At 38.2% G+C, this 19,490-nt stretch overlaps 1 protein-coding gene across 1 annotated transcript; it reads left to right on the top strand.

The window, feature by feature from the left end:
• Positions 1-3,013: 3,013 nt before the first annotated feature.
• On the top strand, positions 3,014-18,046 carry LOC128421116 (UPF0462 protein C4orf33 homolog). The gene is made up of 7 exons (XM_053403402.1): positions 3,014-4,644; positions 6,798-6,855; positions 8,598-8,778; positions 10,293-10,353; positions 10,893-10,941; positions 16,170-16,369; positions 17,792-18,046. The coding sequence occupies exons 1-7, from the start codon at positions 4,571-4,573 to the stop codon at positions 17,877-17,879; spliced, it is 711 nt and encodes a 236-aa protein (XP_053259377.1). The 5' UTR covers positions 3,014-4,570; the 3' UTR covers positions 17,880-18,046.
• The last annotated feature ends 1,444 nt before the right edge of the window (positions 18,047-19,490 follow it).

Here is a 19,490-nt window from a genome sequence, read left to right as displayed (position 1 = left end):
ATTTACAGTGACTTCCATTGAGATAGCTGCAAAATGATTTTGTTGCTCTGTTTGCCACCTGCATTTTTTTCAATGCCCCTGTGATAAATGGACACTTTTTGGGGTGTTGACAACTTGCCTTCATGGAAAATCTGTGGAACTATCCACTTGGCATGAGCAGACAAACATTTTAATTCCACTAAAAATATGTTCTATTTAACCAGAAATGGGTATTGTCTCAATGTATTTAATCTTTAATTATTGATTAACGTGGGATAAAAGTAAATGGCGTACCTGTTCACTGCGTATATCAAGCAGGTTTTCATTTCTCACACCAAACTGATTATGACTTAAGTTTAAAGGAATAATGAATGGAGCAATATTGATCCAGGTGCTTTTTATCATCTTTTCCCATTATACATAAAATTAAAATGAAAGTAGCTAGACGCTCCCTTTCGATGGAAGAAAATTATTGTTTTTTCATCCAAGCCAATGTAATATAATCTGAACTGCAGGTTATTACAGAAGACATTTGATTAAATACAGAAAAATCTCTGGGCGTGATATGTATGTATCTCTGTATATGATGCTGGCTAAAATGTTGCGCCCACCTTGATCAACACAGATCTGTTCCTGTTTTATGTGTGTCTTTTGAAAGTATGTTCTGGATGGTATTCGACTAAGTTTTATTCACAAGAAATTGAAATTAATAGGACCTAACAAACATTTTCATTCATTTCACTGGGTGTATTCTGAGTAAAATTATCTGAATATTGTTTGATGTCTGGTTGATGAGCTGAATCAGGCTCCAGGAAAACATCTGCTACACAGGTAGCACTCAGAGTAAAGTGTGTAGCAGTTGCACTACAGCATACAAACACAACCCCACTCCCCCATTGCTGTGGAAGGTACAGGTGCTAGCAGGCAAGTCATTGCATCTCTGCATGCTGCTAAACTAAGTGAAAGGCTATCATGCTATCAAAGAAGACAAGAAGCTATGGCAGTAATGACTCCACACTTATCCTAGCTACTATTAAAATACAAGGAGCGAACCTTGTTTTAACCATTCCAAATTGAGACAAGGCCACAAATAAATAGCACAACTACCACAGCATATCAGAGGACACTTCATGCTTGTATTGCCCCTTGCAGGGGCGTATGAACTCTTGGTAGAAATAATAGGATTTTCCTAATGCATGAAATGATGTGATGCTAATAACATAAGCACACAGTAGTTAACAAGGAAGGACAATGCAGAAAGAGTATGGTGCATTTGGGTATAAACAAAAGAACCATTTTATACGTCGGTTTGACATCTGCTGTAGACTGGTGCTACGGGACCGCCTCTCCTGGTATGTCCCACAGAGGAACTTCAAACAAGGTCTTCAAACAAAAACATCCTGAAGGTCCCAGGCCACAGAGAGGTTAGGCTGGCCTCAACTAGAGCCAGGGCTTTTTTGGCTGTGGCTCCAATCTGGTGGAACGCTCTGTCACAAGAGACTAGGGCCCTGCGGGACTTGACATCTTTCCGCAGGGCTTGCAAGACAGAGCTGTTCCACCAGGCCTTTGGTCAGGGCACAGCCTGACACCCTCCTTTGGCAATCCTCACAGAACTCTAGCCTAATGGTTGCCATCAATTTGATTTGAATTAATTTTACAGTATAATGACATGATTTTAGAATGTTGTACTATTTTATTGTTGTTAGCTGCCCTGAGCCCGGCTTCGGCTGGGATGGGCGGGATATAAATAAAATTTATTATTATCATTATTATTATTGATCTAAAAGTGGTTTTGGGGAATTGCATGAAAATAGCAACCTACAAACCCATTTGCCATTTTTACATGTATAGTAGTTAACATATCATTTTAAATATATTTTCCAAAGTTTCATAATCCGGCATTTTTTTTCAAAATGGCATTTTATACCTCAGCAAACAACCAGCAGCATGACATTCAAGGTGACTTGGAATTTCTTTTTTCCTAATCTTCGGTTAAAGACCTCTCCAAGAAAATAGACAATAGGTTAATGACCCTTCATTGTATTGAAAAGTTGGCTTTCTCATTTAATAAAATGAGAAGAAACACAGGGGATGATGTCTATATGGGAAATGTGATTATTCTGAAAGAAAGCAGAAACAGTCACTGAAGTACTGCTGTCAATTGGCAACTTTGTTATTGTTGAATTTGAGACATGGAGTATTGACTGAGCCAAGGCAAAATTCCTTTGGGCATTGCAACTTTTCAAATGGATTTGGTGCATACCTACAATTTGTGAATGCAAAGTAAAGTGTCATAAACACAGTGTCTTGCTCTGAAGGCATTTATTTTTATGTGTTTGTCACTGAATTTTATGTTTTATGTACAGGTCATATGCTGGAAAACTTTATCACAGTTGCCAATAACAGTAACTGTGTATATTGCTTACTGATTTTTTTATTCATAATTTTAGAGAATATAATTGTTTTAAGGTCCAGATAAATTCTTGTGGTTGTAAAACTGTTGTGTTAGTCACAACTTTTAAAATACAATAAAAAGAAATCATTTAAACAATCTGGCCTATTTCTTTATTTTTGAAGGGAACATCAATCAAGTTAACACACAATTAGTTTAATAATAATAATAATAATAATAATAATAATAATAATTTATTATTTATACCCCGCCCATCTGGCTGGGCCTCCCCAGCCACTCTGGGCGGCTTCCATAAAAACCAAAAATACAGTAAAATATCACACGTTAAAAACTTCCCTGAACAGGGCTGCCTTAATACTGGCCAATACAGTCATACCTCGGGTTAAATGTGCTTCAGGTTGAGCTTTTTCAGGTTACGCTCCGCGGCAACCTGGAAGTAATGGAGAGTGTTACTTCCGGGTTTCGCTGCTTGTGCATGCACAGATGCTCAAAATGACGTCATGTGCATGCGCAGAAGCAGCGAAACGCGACCTGCAGATGCAGGTTGTGTTCGCTTCAGGATGCAAATGCATCTAGAGGTACCGCTGTACACAAAATATTATGTATAGAAGATTACAAATATTATGTTGGTCACTATGGAATTACCCTTTTTGAGAATATTGCAATTTACATGAATTAGAAGGACTCATTCACAACCTCTGCCTTGGATATTCAGTGTTCTTAATATCCAAACTGGACAGAATCAAATCAGATTTGATTAAAGTCTCATAATGTCTATTTAGAGTGAAGCCAAGGCCTTTCCGTAGTTGAATGCAAGAAGCAAAGTTGCTTATGTAGCATACTGTTGGCATCAAAATGGCAACCTGTATTTTTTCACCAATCCAGCTTTACCTTTTCCGCTGAAAATCCTATACTTTAAAAAATAAAAGCCACCTTATTGCCCTTTGAAATATTAAGCCCCTTTTTATATACACCCATGATTGGGTCCTTTGTCCTTTTTGTCGTACTTTTATTTGGGATTAAGTTGTGCTTGTGGGTGGCAGTGCAGCCCCCCCCCCATTTTGTTAAGCACAAAATCTAGGAGAATTGAGTGGGGGGAAAGAACATTTTGTTCCAGTTTCATGCTGCATTAGCTGAAGAATATGTTGGGCCTACGCTCTTCAGTCGGCTTTAGGAATCTGTTCTCTCTTAAAGTTTGTAAAGGTGATGTTTAAGTGGCTGTTCCTTGTTATGTGTGCTAACACTTATTGATTCAAAGTCATTTTGCCAGTTCAGTATGGACACTCTGAAATACTGTTTACAGTTTTGTTAACAAGAATGGAGATGGCTTGAGCCTCAATAAGCTATTGAGCTCTTCAGGTTATTGCAGATGGCAAATTTGAACTGGTTTGCCACTTCTGCTTTTGTGAAAATTCCCTTTGAAGCATGATCTCAGAATGTTTCGTTTACTTCCAGAAGGCTCTTTGTCCCCTGAAACAGGAAACCGTTTCAGCTAAGTAATTTGACAGATAATGAAATAGTAGCCTCTAGTGTTTGACTTACAATTGCTTTTATAGGTTTAGGCTGATGTTTTAGAGCATTCTAGGATTCAAGTCTTCAGACCTGATGAGATTTAAATATTAATCCTAACTAATCTGGGTTTGTTTATATTAAAATCGAGAGAAACTTGTGATTCCCTATTAAGTCAGGCAGATTTGAAAACGTATACTAGAATTAGCACTGGACTTCAAATATTGCAAAAGTCTTCACTCAAGTTTTTTCTTTTTAAAAAATGGATCGGGTGTTCTTCTATACTGTATATATTACTAGATACTCTGTTAACTAGACAGTGTTCACCAGGCAAAAGGCAGGGAGAGTGTGATCCTGCTCATCATTCTGGATCTCTTGACATCTTTCAGGATCTTTGACCCATGGTATCCTGCTGGAATGATTGACAAGGATTAGGATGCTGAATTTTGCTCATTAAGTACCAGACTAAAATGCTTCTCTTTAACATACTGTAACAGGTAACAAACTAAAGTCTTAGTCAATTATTAAAACACTGCCAAGGCCAGGATGTGTTATCAATTACCTCTTCTTTATATAGTAAACACCCTCCAAAGCCAATGGCTATTCAGGTTTGTTCACCTAGCTGGTATATAAAACGTAATTTTTTGTTCTGTCCGATAGCTTTTAAAAATGAATACTTTATTTGCTGTGGCTTTTATTGCTGCCTGCTTTCCTGACTTTGCCCACCACTTCGTGCTAAGCAGGTACGAGTTAACTTTATTTCTATATCATTCATTTCAGTTCTCCTCTGTAACACAACTGAAAAAGAAAGCCTTGTTAAATACGTATGGTTGATTTTTCCTTTCTCCAGCCTGCCTATCTATCTATCTATCTATCTATCTATCTATCTATCTATCTATCTATCTATCTATCATCTATCTATATATCTATCTATCTATCTCTATCTATCATCTATCTATCTATCTATCATCTATCTATCTATCTATCTATCTATCTATCTATCATCTATCATCTACCTAACTATCTATCATCTATAAAAAAAATTAAGTGGATTGCATAGTGATAAAGCAGAATCTTTATTCCCTATTGTAAGAAGGGATAGTTGGGAGCCATTACAATAAAAGGGAGGAGACTGAGAATAGCAGAACAAATCTGTTCTTCCAACACACAGATGGTTACAGTGCAGAGTGGATGAAAAGTTCTTCACTAAAGAGCCTGGTTTAAGTTATAAGCTCTGTAGAAGTGATCTAATTGGTTTGGGGGGAAACAAACCCTCAGCACTACTGTACTGCTTCAGTGTACACCATATGCAGATGTTGTGAATGAGTATTATTTGAGTCCTGAAATGTCATGGTTCTCTTTTTCTTTTTAAAAGCAAGGGTTTTTACTTACTTTTCTGCTTAAACACCCTATTTCATTATTATTATTATTATTATTATTATTATTATTATTATTAAAATTTCTATATCTGCCCTTCATCTGAGGATCAGATTAGATTATAAAAACACAAAAATGTTTAACATAGTACCAAAAAACAAAACCCATTATCCCCCCACAGTGTTATTATTGCATATGCAGGAAGGTGTACACATGCATTTATCTGCTAGGACTCCCCCCTCCCCACTTCATCATTCTTTTAAATATATATTTTCCCAACAGCTACAAGAATATAACACAAACCAGTGCAATGTTTTGTGATTTTTGTTCACAAATTCCAGGAGTCATCCATCTACATGATAAAATCTTTGTTGGCATCCAACTATCTTGAGAGACAATGGAGTGTACCTCTGGGGGTGAAGTCAGACCTCTGTGTTTGTAACCAAAGTGACCTCCCCAGAGCACAAGCCTGGGCAGTGTTGTATGGTGGTCCTGGGCTCCCTAGACATGACCCCCCCCCTTCACCTCACTGATGTGAACCAAAGGAAAGCAGAGTAATATATTTGACACCAGCTTGGCTGCAGGAGTTGCTGGAAAGAGGTGTACAAGATGCCATCCAACCATCTTACAGACTCCACTCCGGATTTGTATAGGGTTTACCCCTTAGCCTTTTCTTTTCCTGAAGGTATCCAGCAAGGCAGGAGAGGTTTAGGGTCAGAATTTTCCTTCACCTAGATGGACTACCTTCCCAGGTTGACAAGCCCCACCTGCTCCTCACTTCCCTCTATAGCACAGGCAGAAACCACCTTCTTTACTGTTGGACCCACTATTGGTCTCATCCACTCAATCTTCTTGAGCCTGTCTTCAAAAGCAGAGAAAATCCCTAACTCACCGAGAGTTTGAAACTCATCAGCTACCCTCACCCAGTTTAGCTGGAAAGGTGAAGGTGTTCCTGGGGTGTGGTCACTGTCACATGCTGACAGATTTTAGGAACCATGGGTGACATCTGAGTGCTGTGTGGGGACCAAAGGTGGACAGACATCGTGATAAGACCTACAGCCATCGTTTTAAGTCTTTCAGATCAATCCAAATGAGGATTTATCTTGCCTAATACTTCCTGAAATGTTTTCAAGGTTTTGAAAATAAGAATTTTGTGTTGTTGCACTTTCTATGAAATTTTATCACTCTTATAGTCGTATATATAAAATTAAGGTGTCTTGCTCCCCCCGTAATTATTGTGTTAATAGGCTTATCGCAGAAACTTTGACTCTTACTGCTTTTTGCCACTAGATGGGAGACTAAAGTTAACAATGTTATGCTTAGGAAATCCCTTCTAAGTTTTCTTCTAGAAGTTGTGTTTTTGTTTTTTTCAAAATAGAACCTCACATTGGTTCCATATAATCCTAATGGGATTGCAGTTTCTAAACTGATGTTTTGCTTTTCAAGAATAAAACAATGTAGTACAGATTAATGCAGGTAGATTCCATTCATCTATTGTTACCTGTCTTTTCTTTCCAAGTGAAAGTGCTGTGTTCAGTGATCATGAGGCAAAATTTCCGAGGGATGAAACAAGACAGGTGAGAATTTATATATGGTTACACAAAATGCTGCACTTTTAAGAGAATGAGAACATTGTGAAAAGTATTTTTTAAAAAATTCATAGCAGTTACTGAGATTAAATACAATGCAATGCAATGGTGAAGTCTCACCTGCTGTTACCTGTTTTCTCGATTGCATTAAAAGTTAAGTGCAGTGATGCTGTGTTTCTCATCAAGTCTCCTATTCACATTTTAAAGGAACTGTAATCTTGCACTGACTTAGAATGTTGCAAGATGAACAGCTGTTAGCTGTGTTCTCTTGCTTCTCAAAAGCGTTCTATTTTGGCTCATTTCAGCAGCTGAAGTTTAGCTGTACTGTACCCCTGAGATTGCCCATTTTGGCAAACCACCTTTTGGTTACAGGTGGAAATAGATTTGCTCTTTACTTTCCCCCAGACTATTCATTTAGCACAGGACTGGCTAACCTGTGGCTCTGCAAATATTGGGATTCCAACTCCCATAAACTTCTGCATTCTCTTTGTGTATAGTATAGTAAAATAAAATAGATTGCACTTTCTACTGAGATGACAGGCTGTATGGTGCATTGGTGCTCCTTTGGCAGCAGAGAGGAGGGCTGCCACTGGGGCCAGGTGTCCTTTGCTGCAGGAAGCCAGCTTTGCCAAGGTGGCAGAAAACTACTATTACTGGCAGCTGCCCTATCAGCAAAAGCAATCAGAAGCTCTGAAATAGGATGCTGCAGGCTGTTGAATACAGAGCCCTTGGAGGGGCCCAGTCTCCAGGCCCTTGGGCTGTACTGGTCTGGAGCTGGCATAGTGAAAAAGAACAATAAATCACCTGCTCACCTTCTGTTGTGTCCTGGCTCAGAGGACTTAGCATGTGGCAGTATATTCCTCCACATCACTTGCCCCACCCTACTTATAATTGATTTGATATCAAATGAATGAATGAGCACAGTACCAGCTAGACTAGGGAGTTTCAAAGTTTTACTGTTTTTTAGGTGACTGTACCTAGAAAGCCTATGTTGTTTTGAAATGTAAATTGTTGTTGTTTAGTCGTTTAGTCGTGTCCGACTCTTTGTGACCTCATGGACCAGAGCACACCAGGCACTCCTGTCTTCCACTGCCTCCCGCAGTTTGGTCAAACTCATACTGGTAGCTTCAAGAACACTGTCCAGCCATCTCATCCTCTGTCGTTCCCTTCTCCTTGTGCCCTCAATCTTTCCCAACATCAGGGTCTTTTCCAGGCACCCCACATACCCAAAATATTCCAGAAATGATATGAAAATATATGCTATTGGGTTGTCATGGTCTTAAAATGTTTGCAAGTATTCCAGTAAACAACCACAGCTAAAACTTTGTAACATTTAAATCACATAATGTGCACTTTTCATTTTTGTTCCTAATCTAATATTTTGCTTCAACTACATTTGCTAATGATATTTTTTTATTAGAAAATTTTATTAGTATTTTTTATTAGCCACTTAGGCAGCTAACATGCATGTACTTCTTTAAAAATTTTGTTTTCTAATTAGCATGCTTAATTGATTTGGATCTGATTCAGCACATTGGAAACCTTTGTGGGGGAAAGTTTGTCCCCAGAAGACTACAGTCACATTCACTGCAATATCTAGGTTGTCCAAATAGCACAATATGGGAAAAACGCCCTTAATGTACTGTGGAAATGTAGCAGTAAGAGCCTCAGACTAACTCTGTTGGAACCAGATAATATAAATCTTTATCGCTTTTAATGTGTTTATATAGGTAGAATATAAAATTGTAAATACCTGGAACAGCATACCGGTTTTGCATGCTCCAGTGACTATCACATTTAAACCTGGTGTTCAAGGCTTAGTAATGGAAGTGAACTCCTTATTCTTCGATGATCCTCCAGCTCCACCTGGTGAACCTGGAAAGCCTTTTGATGGCCTTTGGGACTATGAAGGTGAGGTTTTATGAAGGGTATACAACACAAAAAGTGGTAACATTTCAGACCTAGAAAATTAATATTGATTCAACTAGCAGTTTTTTCTAGTAGTATTAATGTGCATCAAGAGCTCATGCATACAGAGCTTCTTGAGATGAAGTATTTCCTGTTAATTGAATTGCCAAACAAGTTCAAAATGAAGGAACATTGTGCATTTCTTTTTCAAAGTGCCATGAGCACTAACTGGAATAGGTGGGATGTTGTAGAGATGGATCTCTGCTGGCAAAGGGTCATGCCTGTTGAGGTTGTGTGTGGGGACTTGCTATGCCGGAAATAGTTCGATGGGTATATATCTAGAGATGGTGGCTCTTTCTCTCACAGTAGCCCAAAAGGTGGCTTGGGCAAACTGGATCTAAGGTCCCTTCATTCATTGCAGAGACCCCAGGATCATGCTCCCCCCTATTTCAGCTTAGAGTTGGCAAAGACAGTCCCTTTGAAACCAGTGTTTGAGAACTGGAAGTCTGTACCTCATGCCTCTTCCACTTAAGGTTGCACAGTCAGATCATTGTTTAATCCTGGTCATTATTTACATTTGCCCTATGCACACAGCTTTATTCTTCACTTACTTCAACCTCTGAAAGCTCCTACTAAATGTAGTAGGATTTTAACTTTTTGTAATAACATGATAACATTTTAATAGCCAAGAGCATTTTGTTTTTGTTTTTTAAAACAACTCAGCTAATTCAGCATGCTGGAGGAAGGACTTTGGGCATCCCAAACAGCAGTTCCACATGAAACACAGCTAACCTTTTCTAAAATTGATGGGAATTCTCAAAGGAGTTTGTGGTATGCTATGAAGGTCTGCTGTTCACTGGGGATGAAGTAACAAACAAAGCATGAAATATGCCATGGATATGAATAAAAGCAGATACTGGTCCATAAAAATACAGCAACTCCTGCCATGAACTTTAGTGTTCGAGATACAGAAACCTAAAGTGTCTGCAGTCATCACAGAGCACCCATAGATATGGCAGGACCCAAAGAACTAAATAATTAGTCCCATGAACCCCAAAGAGCTTTGAAGGTGAGCCCTTCCTTCCCCTCACACACATGTAACATGGCAAACCACTTTTGAAATTGAGGGTTTTAGAAGATGGTTTGTTGTTCAAAGGGGGGGAAAGTCAACAATCTTACTCACTTACTGCGTATGCACAAGGTTTTGGACATGACTAAGTCAACATGTTTTTTGAATCACAGTGTATGGATTACATGGAGGGGAACCAGATTCATCCAGACATGAACCAGTTTGTTAAATCATTACAGAATCCATAGAAAGATCTTATCTGAAACAAGAACCCATGCACTTTTGAGTTAAACTGTATGTGAAACATTTAATAGATGTGAGAGTGAACTATGATAAAGATGAAGAATTTCTTGCCTTTCTGAAATAATAATAAAATTCCTTGGTTAATTCTCTTTCCCCTTCCTTCCGAACCTCACACACTAGCATTCTGGTATTATTTCTTTCACAGTGGCTGAATCCTTCTTTTTGAATAGTGCAACAAGAAACTATTTGGAAGTGGAAGTCTGCCCGTAAGTTTTGCCATGTAAACAACGCATTGTGTCTATTATTTTAGACTTTGGTTTATAGATGAAGTCCCACACTGTTACATTCTCCTGAATGCCTATCAATGAAGTTGTCATTTGAGCATGTGCAGTAACTATCTCAAATGTACATACCTCAGCTTAACTGTGAAGTGAACATGGCTTCTGTTTTCACACATCAAACAGCAATATTTCTCAAGAAACTGTAAGTTAGCTATAGATTGTGGCTTACGTCATGTTTACATGGCTTCAAACGCCAGCAGTGGGAGTGCACTGGAGCCAGAGTAAACAGCAATGCATACATAGCCTGAGCTTTCCTAGCTCCAGAAAACAATAGCTAAGTCTACCCAAAGTGAAGGCAACATACTCCATTTTATGGCAGCACTCACAACATTTTGTTCTTTTCTATAATCTGCTATGGAATTCATTAAATTGTTACGCTGACTGTTCTGTATTCCTATGAAACCTGTTTTGACAATGCCATTGATTCCCACCCACCCCTCATCCTCATGATTTTGTTTTGCTAGGCATGGCCAACATCTTGTATTACTTCTTTCTGCAGGAGATTGTATTGAGGTAAGTAGAATTCTGCATGAAAATTTTCTGTTGTTAAATTAAACGAAGCAAACATTTAACCAAGTAAGGTTTGATAAGCATGCTGTCTGTATATTTCCTGTTTTATGAACACAATGATTCTCACATTTGTGTATGCTGACATTATAGAATGCATGTATAAATCATTAACATAACCCCTCTGCATCTTTGTGGGTGGCTTCAAAGCCGACCATGCCATTAGGTAGAGTGAGTCAGTTGCCTTAGGCAGCAGATGCTAGGGGGTGCCACCCTCTACCTTTTTTCATCATCCTGAGTACATAAAACTTGTGAATATTATTATGTGCACATTGTGCACCCAGTCTTCTATTACTGTGTAAAACGAAGCAAAAGAACACCATGTGTTCTTCTTCAGAGTTGCAAACAGCTGCGTGGAATTCTATGCATGCCAATTTAAAAGTAAGCCTGCTGAGTTTAATGGGGCTTACTCCTAGGTAAGTGAGTTTAGGATTGCCACCTAATGTGACTATCTTTAGTTCACTGCAGGGATTAAGATGATGAGTAAAACTCTATAAAATTGCAGCTCTTTTTATACTAATATTTTTGCACCAAGTTATTTGATTACTAAATGTCCGCTATTTAACTTAATGGGGGTCCTGGCCATGGCATCAACTAAAATGCATTCATGAATAATTTTCAATGGATGTTCAGCGGAAATTACTCATAAATGAGTGTATGAAATAATGGGACCTAGTTTCTCCAGATCAGATAAGGTCATTTTGCTAAAGAATTTTGCAAGCAATTGCAAATAATGGTACAATTGGTTGCTGCAGTATAATTAAATCAATGGTTTTCCACAGTTTGCTTTATGAACAGAGTTTAAATAGCCATTCTCTGTGTTCAAGGTTTTTTGGTTTTGTTTTAAATCTCGTTTTCCTTTCTGATCGCTTTTTTTTCTTCTGTTGTGGTAATTACAGACAATAAATTCATTTCATCATCTGCGTTAGTGTTAAGTAACATAAATCATGGCAATACAGTTAAGCAATGCCAACACATCTGCAAATCATTTGCAAATTGGTTCCATGGAGCTTATTCGATCAAATTAAATTAAAAAAATCTCTCACCTGTTGGCACATCCTGCATTTACATCAAAGTTTTTATTATGCTATAAATTTATCTCAGACCATTTCCCTTTCTATTTAGTGCTGAGCAATTCAGCATTCCTTAAAACCATTATAAGCAATGCATATATATTCCCATAAAAAGGCATTTTACATTTAGAAGCTAATAATCATGGGTTATGCTATGGAGATTCATAATAAATTATTTGCATACCATCATATTTCAGAATTTTGTACAGCATCAATATGTTACTGTTTCAGTAGGTTTTTACTGTTTATCATGAGTCAGTTTATATCTGTGCAATGTGAACAGAATAGGAATTATATGGCATATATTATAATGATTTGTTTTTTCAGTTTTTGATATACTTTCACAGAAGATCTTAGATAAGTAAGAACATCTTATTCTAAAAACTTTTCATGCTATAAGAATGGAATTGGGGAACACATTATTTACTTCTTCGGCAAGCAGTATCATATAATACGAGCGCAGGTGTGTTATGGGGAATAGTGTTGGACTTGGAATGGGGAAATCTGGATTGATATTCCCTGCTCAGTCATGAAGCTGGATAGTCATCAAGTCCAATTCATTAAGTATCCATAATTTAGAGGATCATAAATGGGGATGTGCTTGCAAGCTCATGCAGTTCCTCCTCCCTTCTCATCTGCTGATTCTTTTCTCCATTTTCATGTTGCTCTAACCACAGTTTGCTGTGATGTCCAAATCAGGCAAACTAAGGTTAGTAATCCCCAAAGTCTGGTTTGCAAACCTACTTCAAACCATGCATTGGAAGTTAGTACTATAGTTAGTACTAGTTTGGGGCATCTCAGCAAATGTTGGAAAGAGGAAACCAAGGAATCAGCACTCAAGGCTATAGGTTTCCGGATTAGGACATGATATCTGAAAGCTCACCTGGGTGTGTTCTCAGTGATTTTATGTCAGGTAAATGCACAGTAATTGCACTGAAATTAAATAAGAAAAAGAAATTAATTTTGTGGAATCAAGCCTAGCTTTATATTTCTCATTTGTTATCAAGAAATATGTTCAGATAACAATGTTTGTACAGATGTGAAAGGTATTTGAGGGTGGGGTCTCACTTTCCCTGTACTTTCTTAAATCAGTGTTAAACCTGAGATGTTAAGCAAAATATATGCAGGACAGAGTGAATTCACACACACAAATTTCCTTATTATGTAGTATACTACTATTTAGTGTTTTAGCAACAAATTTTAAGAGTTATATCAAACAATTATTGTGAGATTTTGTTTAGGAAACAATTGAAGTGGAAATGAGAAGTCTGATTTAGAATCAGCAACTTAAATCAAACTTTCTCTTTGTGGTTTATTCATGATTTAAGGCTGCAATCTTATATACACTTACCAAGGAAAGTCCCACTGAACTAATAGGGCTTAAGACTGTCCTTTATGGTAATCTTCATTTAATTCACTCCAGCCTGGTTCAAGGTGACTTGTGAATTCTGCTTCAAAGCACACACAATTGTCGTGTGAATCTTATCTTCTGAACAACAGTTTTGATTGCATTTAGACTTTAATATACAGCATAAGATGCGGCGTCTAAAACACAGATGAAAATGTGGCTGTATCATTGTTCCCAGAAAATGAAATAAGCTATCTGGGATGCCAACACCCTCTGGGTTCTATCCAGCAATATACTTGAGGTGAAGAATACTGAGAGCAATTCACAGCAGAAATCCACAGCTGACAGAATATTTATTGAATAACCTATTTACTATTGGAGCTGAACAAATAATAATTCTGTGTTTGAAACCAGTACAGACAGAGCTAACAGGTGCAGGGTGGTTTGTTTGCTTTGCCATCATCAGTATTTAACTGTGATCCTTAAACAAAGGGTTCTGACTACAGCCCCAAAATTCCAGTTGCTTTGTCACCAGGAGCAAAGTTATTATTAGATCTGGCAGTTGCTGGAGAGAAGAGTGATGTTCTCCTTCCCAGCTTCATAAACAAAATTAAACTGTGGGTGTTAGGATGGTATTGAATGTTAGTCCTATTCAGAGTAGACATGACAAACTTGAGTTCATTAATTTCAGTGGGTCTCCTCTGAATAGGGCTTAGTTGAATATAATGTTCAGTTTTGCCTGCTGTTGGTGTTGTGCTTCAGGTTACCTTCCTTGCTGTTTGCAAAGAGGGGAGCAGCAACTTCTACTCTGCTGCTTAAGTTTATATACGGAAGCAGAAGGGAGAAACAGGTTTGGGGGGAGAGAAAAATGGAGACAAGAGCCCTCTTCAGTTAATCAAAAGTCTGTGAGAGACTGCATGGAGATGGCGGCAGACATATTGGCCCAGCCCCCATTGTTCCCATGCACACTCATCGTACCCCCTCTTCCCCTGAACTTTGTGTGTTCAGTGCAAAGGTCGGTAGAGGGAGTCTAACCACATTCAGCTGAATGTAATTGGAATCCTGGGTGGGCCTGGTTTCCTGACTGTAGGGAGGATTCTAGCTATATTTAACTGGTTAGAATCCCCCTGGGCACTGAATGTATGACAGTCATAGGGCTCATGTGCATGCTTATTCCTCACTCTAAACCCACAATGTTCTTCTGAATGCCTGAAGAGGGCTTCAAAAAGGGAGAAATGTGAGTCAAGAAAAGAAGAAATCAAGGAAGCAACGGAATGGAGAGAAGGAATCTGTTCCAAATACAATAACTATTGAAAGACACACTTGAAAGACCAGTTACTATTATTCCCTGCTTACGGGAGACAGAGAGACATGTCTGATGTCACACTGTGTGTCCATGGCAGATCAGGACTTGACTGCAGAACTTCACATCTGTGCCCAGAGGCCATAAATCAACCTCCATTTAGGGTTTCAAATTGTTTTCAGTGGGTCCTACCCTGCTCCTGTGCCTTGTAATGATTGCTTGGCAAACAAACATGAGCAGGTGATAATGTTGACCTTGATGGAGTCAAAAGCTTCATCTGTTGATTTATGCAGATTAAGTTGCTTTAAAAGAACACAGGTTGGGCTGTTGGGTTTTTTTGCTGGTCAGTTAGTAGCCTGACGACCTTTCTGAACTTCAAATATTGGCAGTTGTGGAACAGTGCAAAGTGTACGTCTGTAAAGACATTTTATTTGAGAATAAATGATGACTGAGCTCAAGTTAACCCTTTCATGCATACAAGTATATTACAACATTCATTCATTCACTTCCTCTTTTATTCACCTGGGGTATATGCAGGGAGGGAAAGATGTAGATAACCAAATCAAGGGGATGTTTTTTAAACTGCAACCACCCTTCTGGACAGCAGGATCTAGAATCAATCAACAATGAAGGCAGTATGTTGAGGACAAACATGAATAATACTGGATTGAGAGAAACTGCATTTTTGTGCTACAAGCAGATTAGTGTGTACATAGCCAATGTCAGTCTACCAAGATATGGCCTCCTGGAAAAGGAAGGAATGGATCTCTGAGGGATCTAGCTGGCTCCTAGAGTGGCACAGATTTAATGCAAATGCTGCCTTTGGCACATTCCTATATCTAAATTATTACCCGTCTCCTTTGATGTTAATGTTACAACTTCAATACCAATAGTTTCAATTAGGGCATCTCTGTAAAGAGCTAGTGTAATTGCTTTTGCAAGCAGCTGGTGGTTGCCTCTTTACAAATGAAATCCTGTAATTCCTGCTATTTATTTGAATTAATGTTGGCTTCAGGGATTTATGCTTCCTTTTTAATCCGTTCTGTCAGATGGTTACTCAGAGGACATATTGAAATTGAAACTGAATAAGAAGTCCACTTACTTTTTTGTATACTACCTGAAAGTCTTCCAATGACATGAATATCTTTCTTTGTTCATTATATTAAAGCACTTTCTAAAACTCAAAAGTTGCACTTCTCTTAATTGAACTTCTGTATTAAATTTTTGAATAGATAGAATGGTATTATAAATGTTTAAAACAACAGCTGACATTTTCACAGAAGCGCTAACAGGAACTTCAAGTGCAGCAATTCAGTGTTATCTTGATAATTAAGCATTGTGCTAAACTTTGTTTTAAAATGGTTATGTGGCTTAATATCTTGTACTGATACAACTTTATGTGAAAATAGTGATGACGTTTTTAGAGTGTATTTTGTGTTCCATTGTGCAGAAAGGACTTCCGTTGACATTTAAAGCTGATATAAATGGGGGTACCTGGAATGGCACAGCAATTATTCCTTGGGACTACTTCCCCCCCGGTGTGGACAAGATGAATTCATATGCAATCCATGGGTCTGGTATTGGGAGAATGTATGAGGCACTTTATCCAACACCACAAGAAGAGATCAAAGAGGGGCAGGGCCCTAATTTGTGAGTACAAAACACCCACGTCTCTCTCAAATTGCTTTCCAACTGTTCCTGAAGCTTCTTTTTATTCTTGATGGTAACTGCTTACATAACACATTAGGAAAATCCTTCATTCTTTATTGGGATATACTTGAGTATTTATGCTGTTTACTCTTCATATTGACAAGTTCATAGTGTACTGCTAGGACCTATTTTATGAAGTGTAAAAGCGGTAAATACAGGAACACTGGTGACTGGATCATGGGACGATAGGCCAGTCCTCATTTTTCCACAGTGCAGTGAACATACCTTTTCCTCAGCTAACTCTGGAAATGCTTTTGTGGTGAAGGATAACTATATATTATCAGCCAACATCCATTATGTCTTATGTCTAGAAGGCTTGTTCAGTCCTGTATTTAGCACATATGGCTACCAATTGCATAAGTTGTTGTGGTTGTTACATTTATATTCCACCTTGCCTCCAAGGAACCCATTATAATATTGCCATAACCCTGTGAGACAGGTTTGGCTGAGAGACTGTGACTGGCCCAAGGTCACCGAGTAAGCTTCTTGGCTGAGTGGGGACCTCCCTAGTCCTAGTCCAACCAATCTACCACCCTAGTTCTTGTCATTATGGAGGAATCACAACTGGCACTGCCAGGGCCGAATTTAGGTTTGATGAGGCCCTAAGCTACTGAAGGTAATGGGACCCTTTATATGTCCACCTGTCCTTTGTCAACAACAAATTGTCAATGTTTTTTGTGTTGAATATATGCTATATGCTATATGGTAATTTATGGACCAAATAGGTATCTAAAGCCATTTGCACATAACAAATAGGAGCCTACACAACACAAAACACTGTTGCTCTATGTAGGTTCTATTTTATTTGTTTTTTATCTTATATTTTGGAAATGTATATCCAGTTTTTTTCTTTTAAATTGTGTGGGGCCCCCCAAGAGAGTGAGGCCCTAAGCTATAGCTTGTTTAGCTTATATGTAAATCTGGCACTGGACACTGCTAAAAACAGTATGAATCCCCCTTTGGGAATGACAGGTACTGATGATGTTCCATTCTAGGGAAAACTACAGAAAAAGGCATTGGTACACCATTGGATTGAATGGGGAGGGGGCAGCCATTTATCTCTCCATATAATCTCCTGAGATTGTACAAGGAGAAAATGAACACAAAGAAGAGACCCAGTGCTCAGCCACCTCAATGAGTGGAATACCAAGCAAATTTGGATTCTGCAAAGTTGGCCTGCTTCTGATTTGCACTTCAGCCCAGGAGGTGCAGATCAGGTGAATCTACATTAGATGCTCCTATCCAAAACAGTATTGCCCTAAAGCTATCATTTTAAAATTACGTATGTTTTTTTTTTAAAAAACTTGCTATATATTTAGGACCTTAACTACTTGTGCTGATATTCTTATGTTTTGTTGATAGCCATCTTCTAGAATATTTCAAAGATTTCAGTCTGAAGGACATAATGGGAGAAGACTGGAACCAGCCTCCATCAGATCTGTGGTCATAACTTCATCAACCTCTAAAGTCAAGTCAATCATTGAGAAAAAATAATTACAAAACACGTAACAATGTGTTGTGCTTCGATATGAGGTGTCAAATATTTAATTAGTTGTGTCGTCTCATGGTGTTAGTGAGTCAGCCAATTAAAATAAATGAATTGATTGGGCCTTTTAATGTTTAGCTTGTTGACTTCAGGTGTCAATATATATCACTATTTATATATCATTGTTTCCCTCAAATTCTTGTTCTTTGGTTTAATACTTACTTTAAACCAAAGGTCAAGAGCTTGGTCATCATTTATGCCAGGAATTTATATCTCACTCTTCATAAATTTCCCCCTGGATGACTTCCTGTAGTAGTATACAAATACAAGAATAAATATAATCAGAACACAGTAAAAAGAAGAATCAGTAACAGGTGAAAGAGCATCATAGTAACCAGAAACTGTAGAAATATCATGACAGTACTCAAGAAAATGAAAAGGTATTTGCCTGGCACTGAAATAATATAAAAATAAATGCCAAGCAAGTCTTCCTGGGGAGAGTATTCCTTATTCAAGGCACCACAGGAGCCTGTTCCCATATTGCCACCTGCCATAGCTGCGATGCTGTAAGAATGACTTTAAGGCACAGCTGGATTCATATGGAGAAAGATGTTCCAATAGATATCCTGATCTCAGGTAATGAAAGCCTAAAAGGTTAGCATTATGTCAGCCATAAAGTTGGGAGGATCATAACATGCTTTCACCCAACACTAAGGAAAGTTTTATTTTCTATCTCTTCCTGGAAACCTTGTTGTATTCTGTTGTAGCACTATTGGCTAAGCATAGTTTTTGAATTCTATCATTCACATGGTGTCCCAAGAATGTAAAAGGAGCTCTGCAGGATAATACGATAATACGATACGATAATACGATATCTTTATTGTCATTGTCCCTTGCGGAACAATGAAATTGAAAACAACATAAAACTACATAAAAACTACATAAAACTACCACAAAACTACATAAAACATTCAAAACCCCCTAAAAACTCTTAAAACCCCATTTTAAAATACACTATACTACAGAGACCCCTTATGCTGCGTTTAGAACCAGAATTGCATTAGCATAGAAACTGTTTTTCAGGCGGCTATTCCTGGCCTTTATAACCCTATACCTTCTTCCAGAAGGCAGAAGCTGAAAGAGATCATTTCCGGGGTGCGGTGGATCAGACCAAAGGCCCTTGTAGAATAGCATCCTGTTCTTGCAGAGACCGACCAGATGTCTATGGGAAGCCCACAAGCAATATCTCACACTTGTGGATTCCAGCAACTGGTATTCAGAGGCATACTGTCTCTGACAGTGGAGATAAAACATGAAATCTTCATTAGTCACCTGCAGTCCCTGACAGTACTGATTGCCATCAGGGATCACACTACTGAGTGAGGATAATAATTCCATTTGGTAACAAAAGAACAGTCATATGAATTTGCCTGAATTATGCTATTAAATATTTACCCTTCTTTCAGCTTCCTTTTTTAATACCCCCTTTGACCGTTGGAAGCAGTTATTGGCCTTAAAAATGGCATTTTGCAATGTTACTTTGTGCTGTTTACCTAATTGACATCTTGATTGCAT

This window comes from Podarcis raffonei, chromosome 9, assembly GCF_027172205.1.
Source record: "Podarcis raffonei isolate rPodRaf1 chromosome 9, rPodRaf1.pri, whole genome shotgun sequence".
Lineage (NCBI taxonomy): Eukaryota > Metazoa > Chordata > Lepidosauria > Squamata > Lacertidae > Podarcis > Podarcis raffonei.
This window is presented reverse-complemented; position numbering and strand designations above follow the sequence as displayed.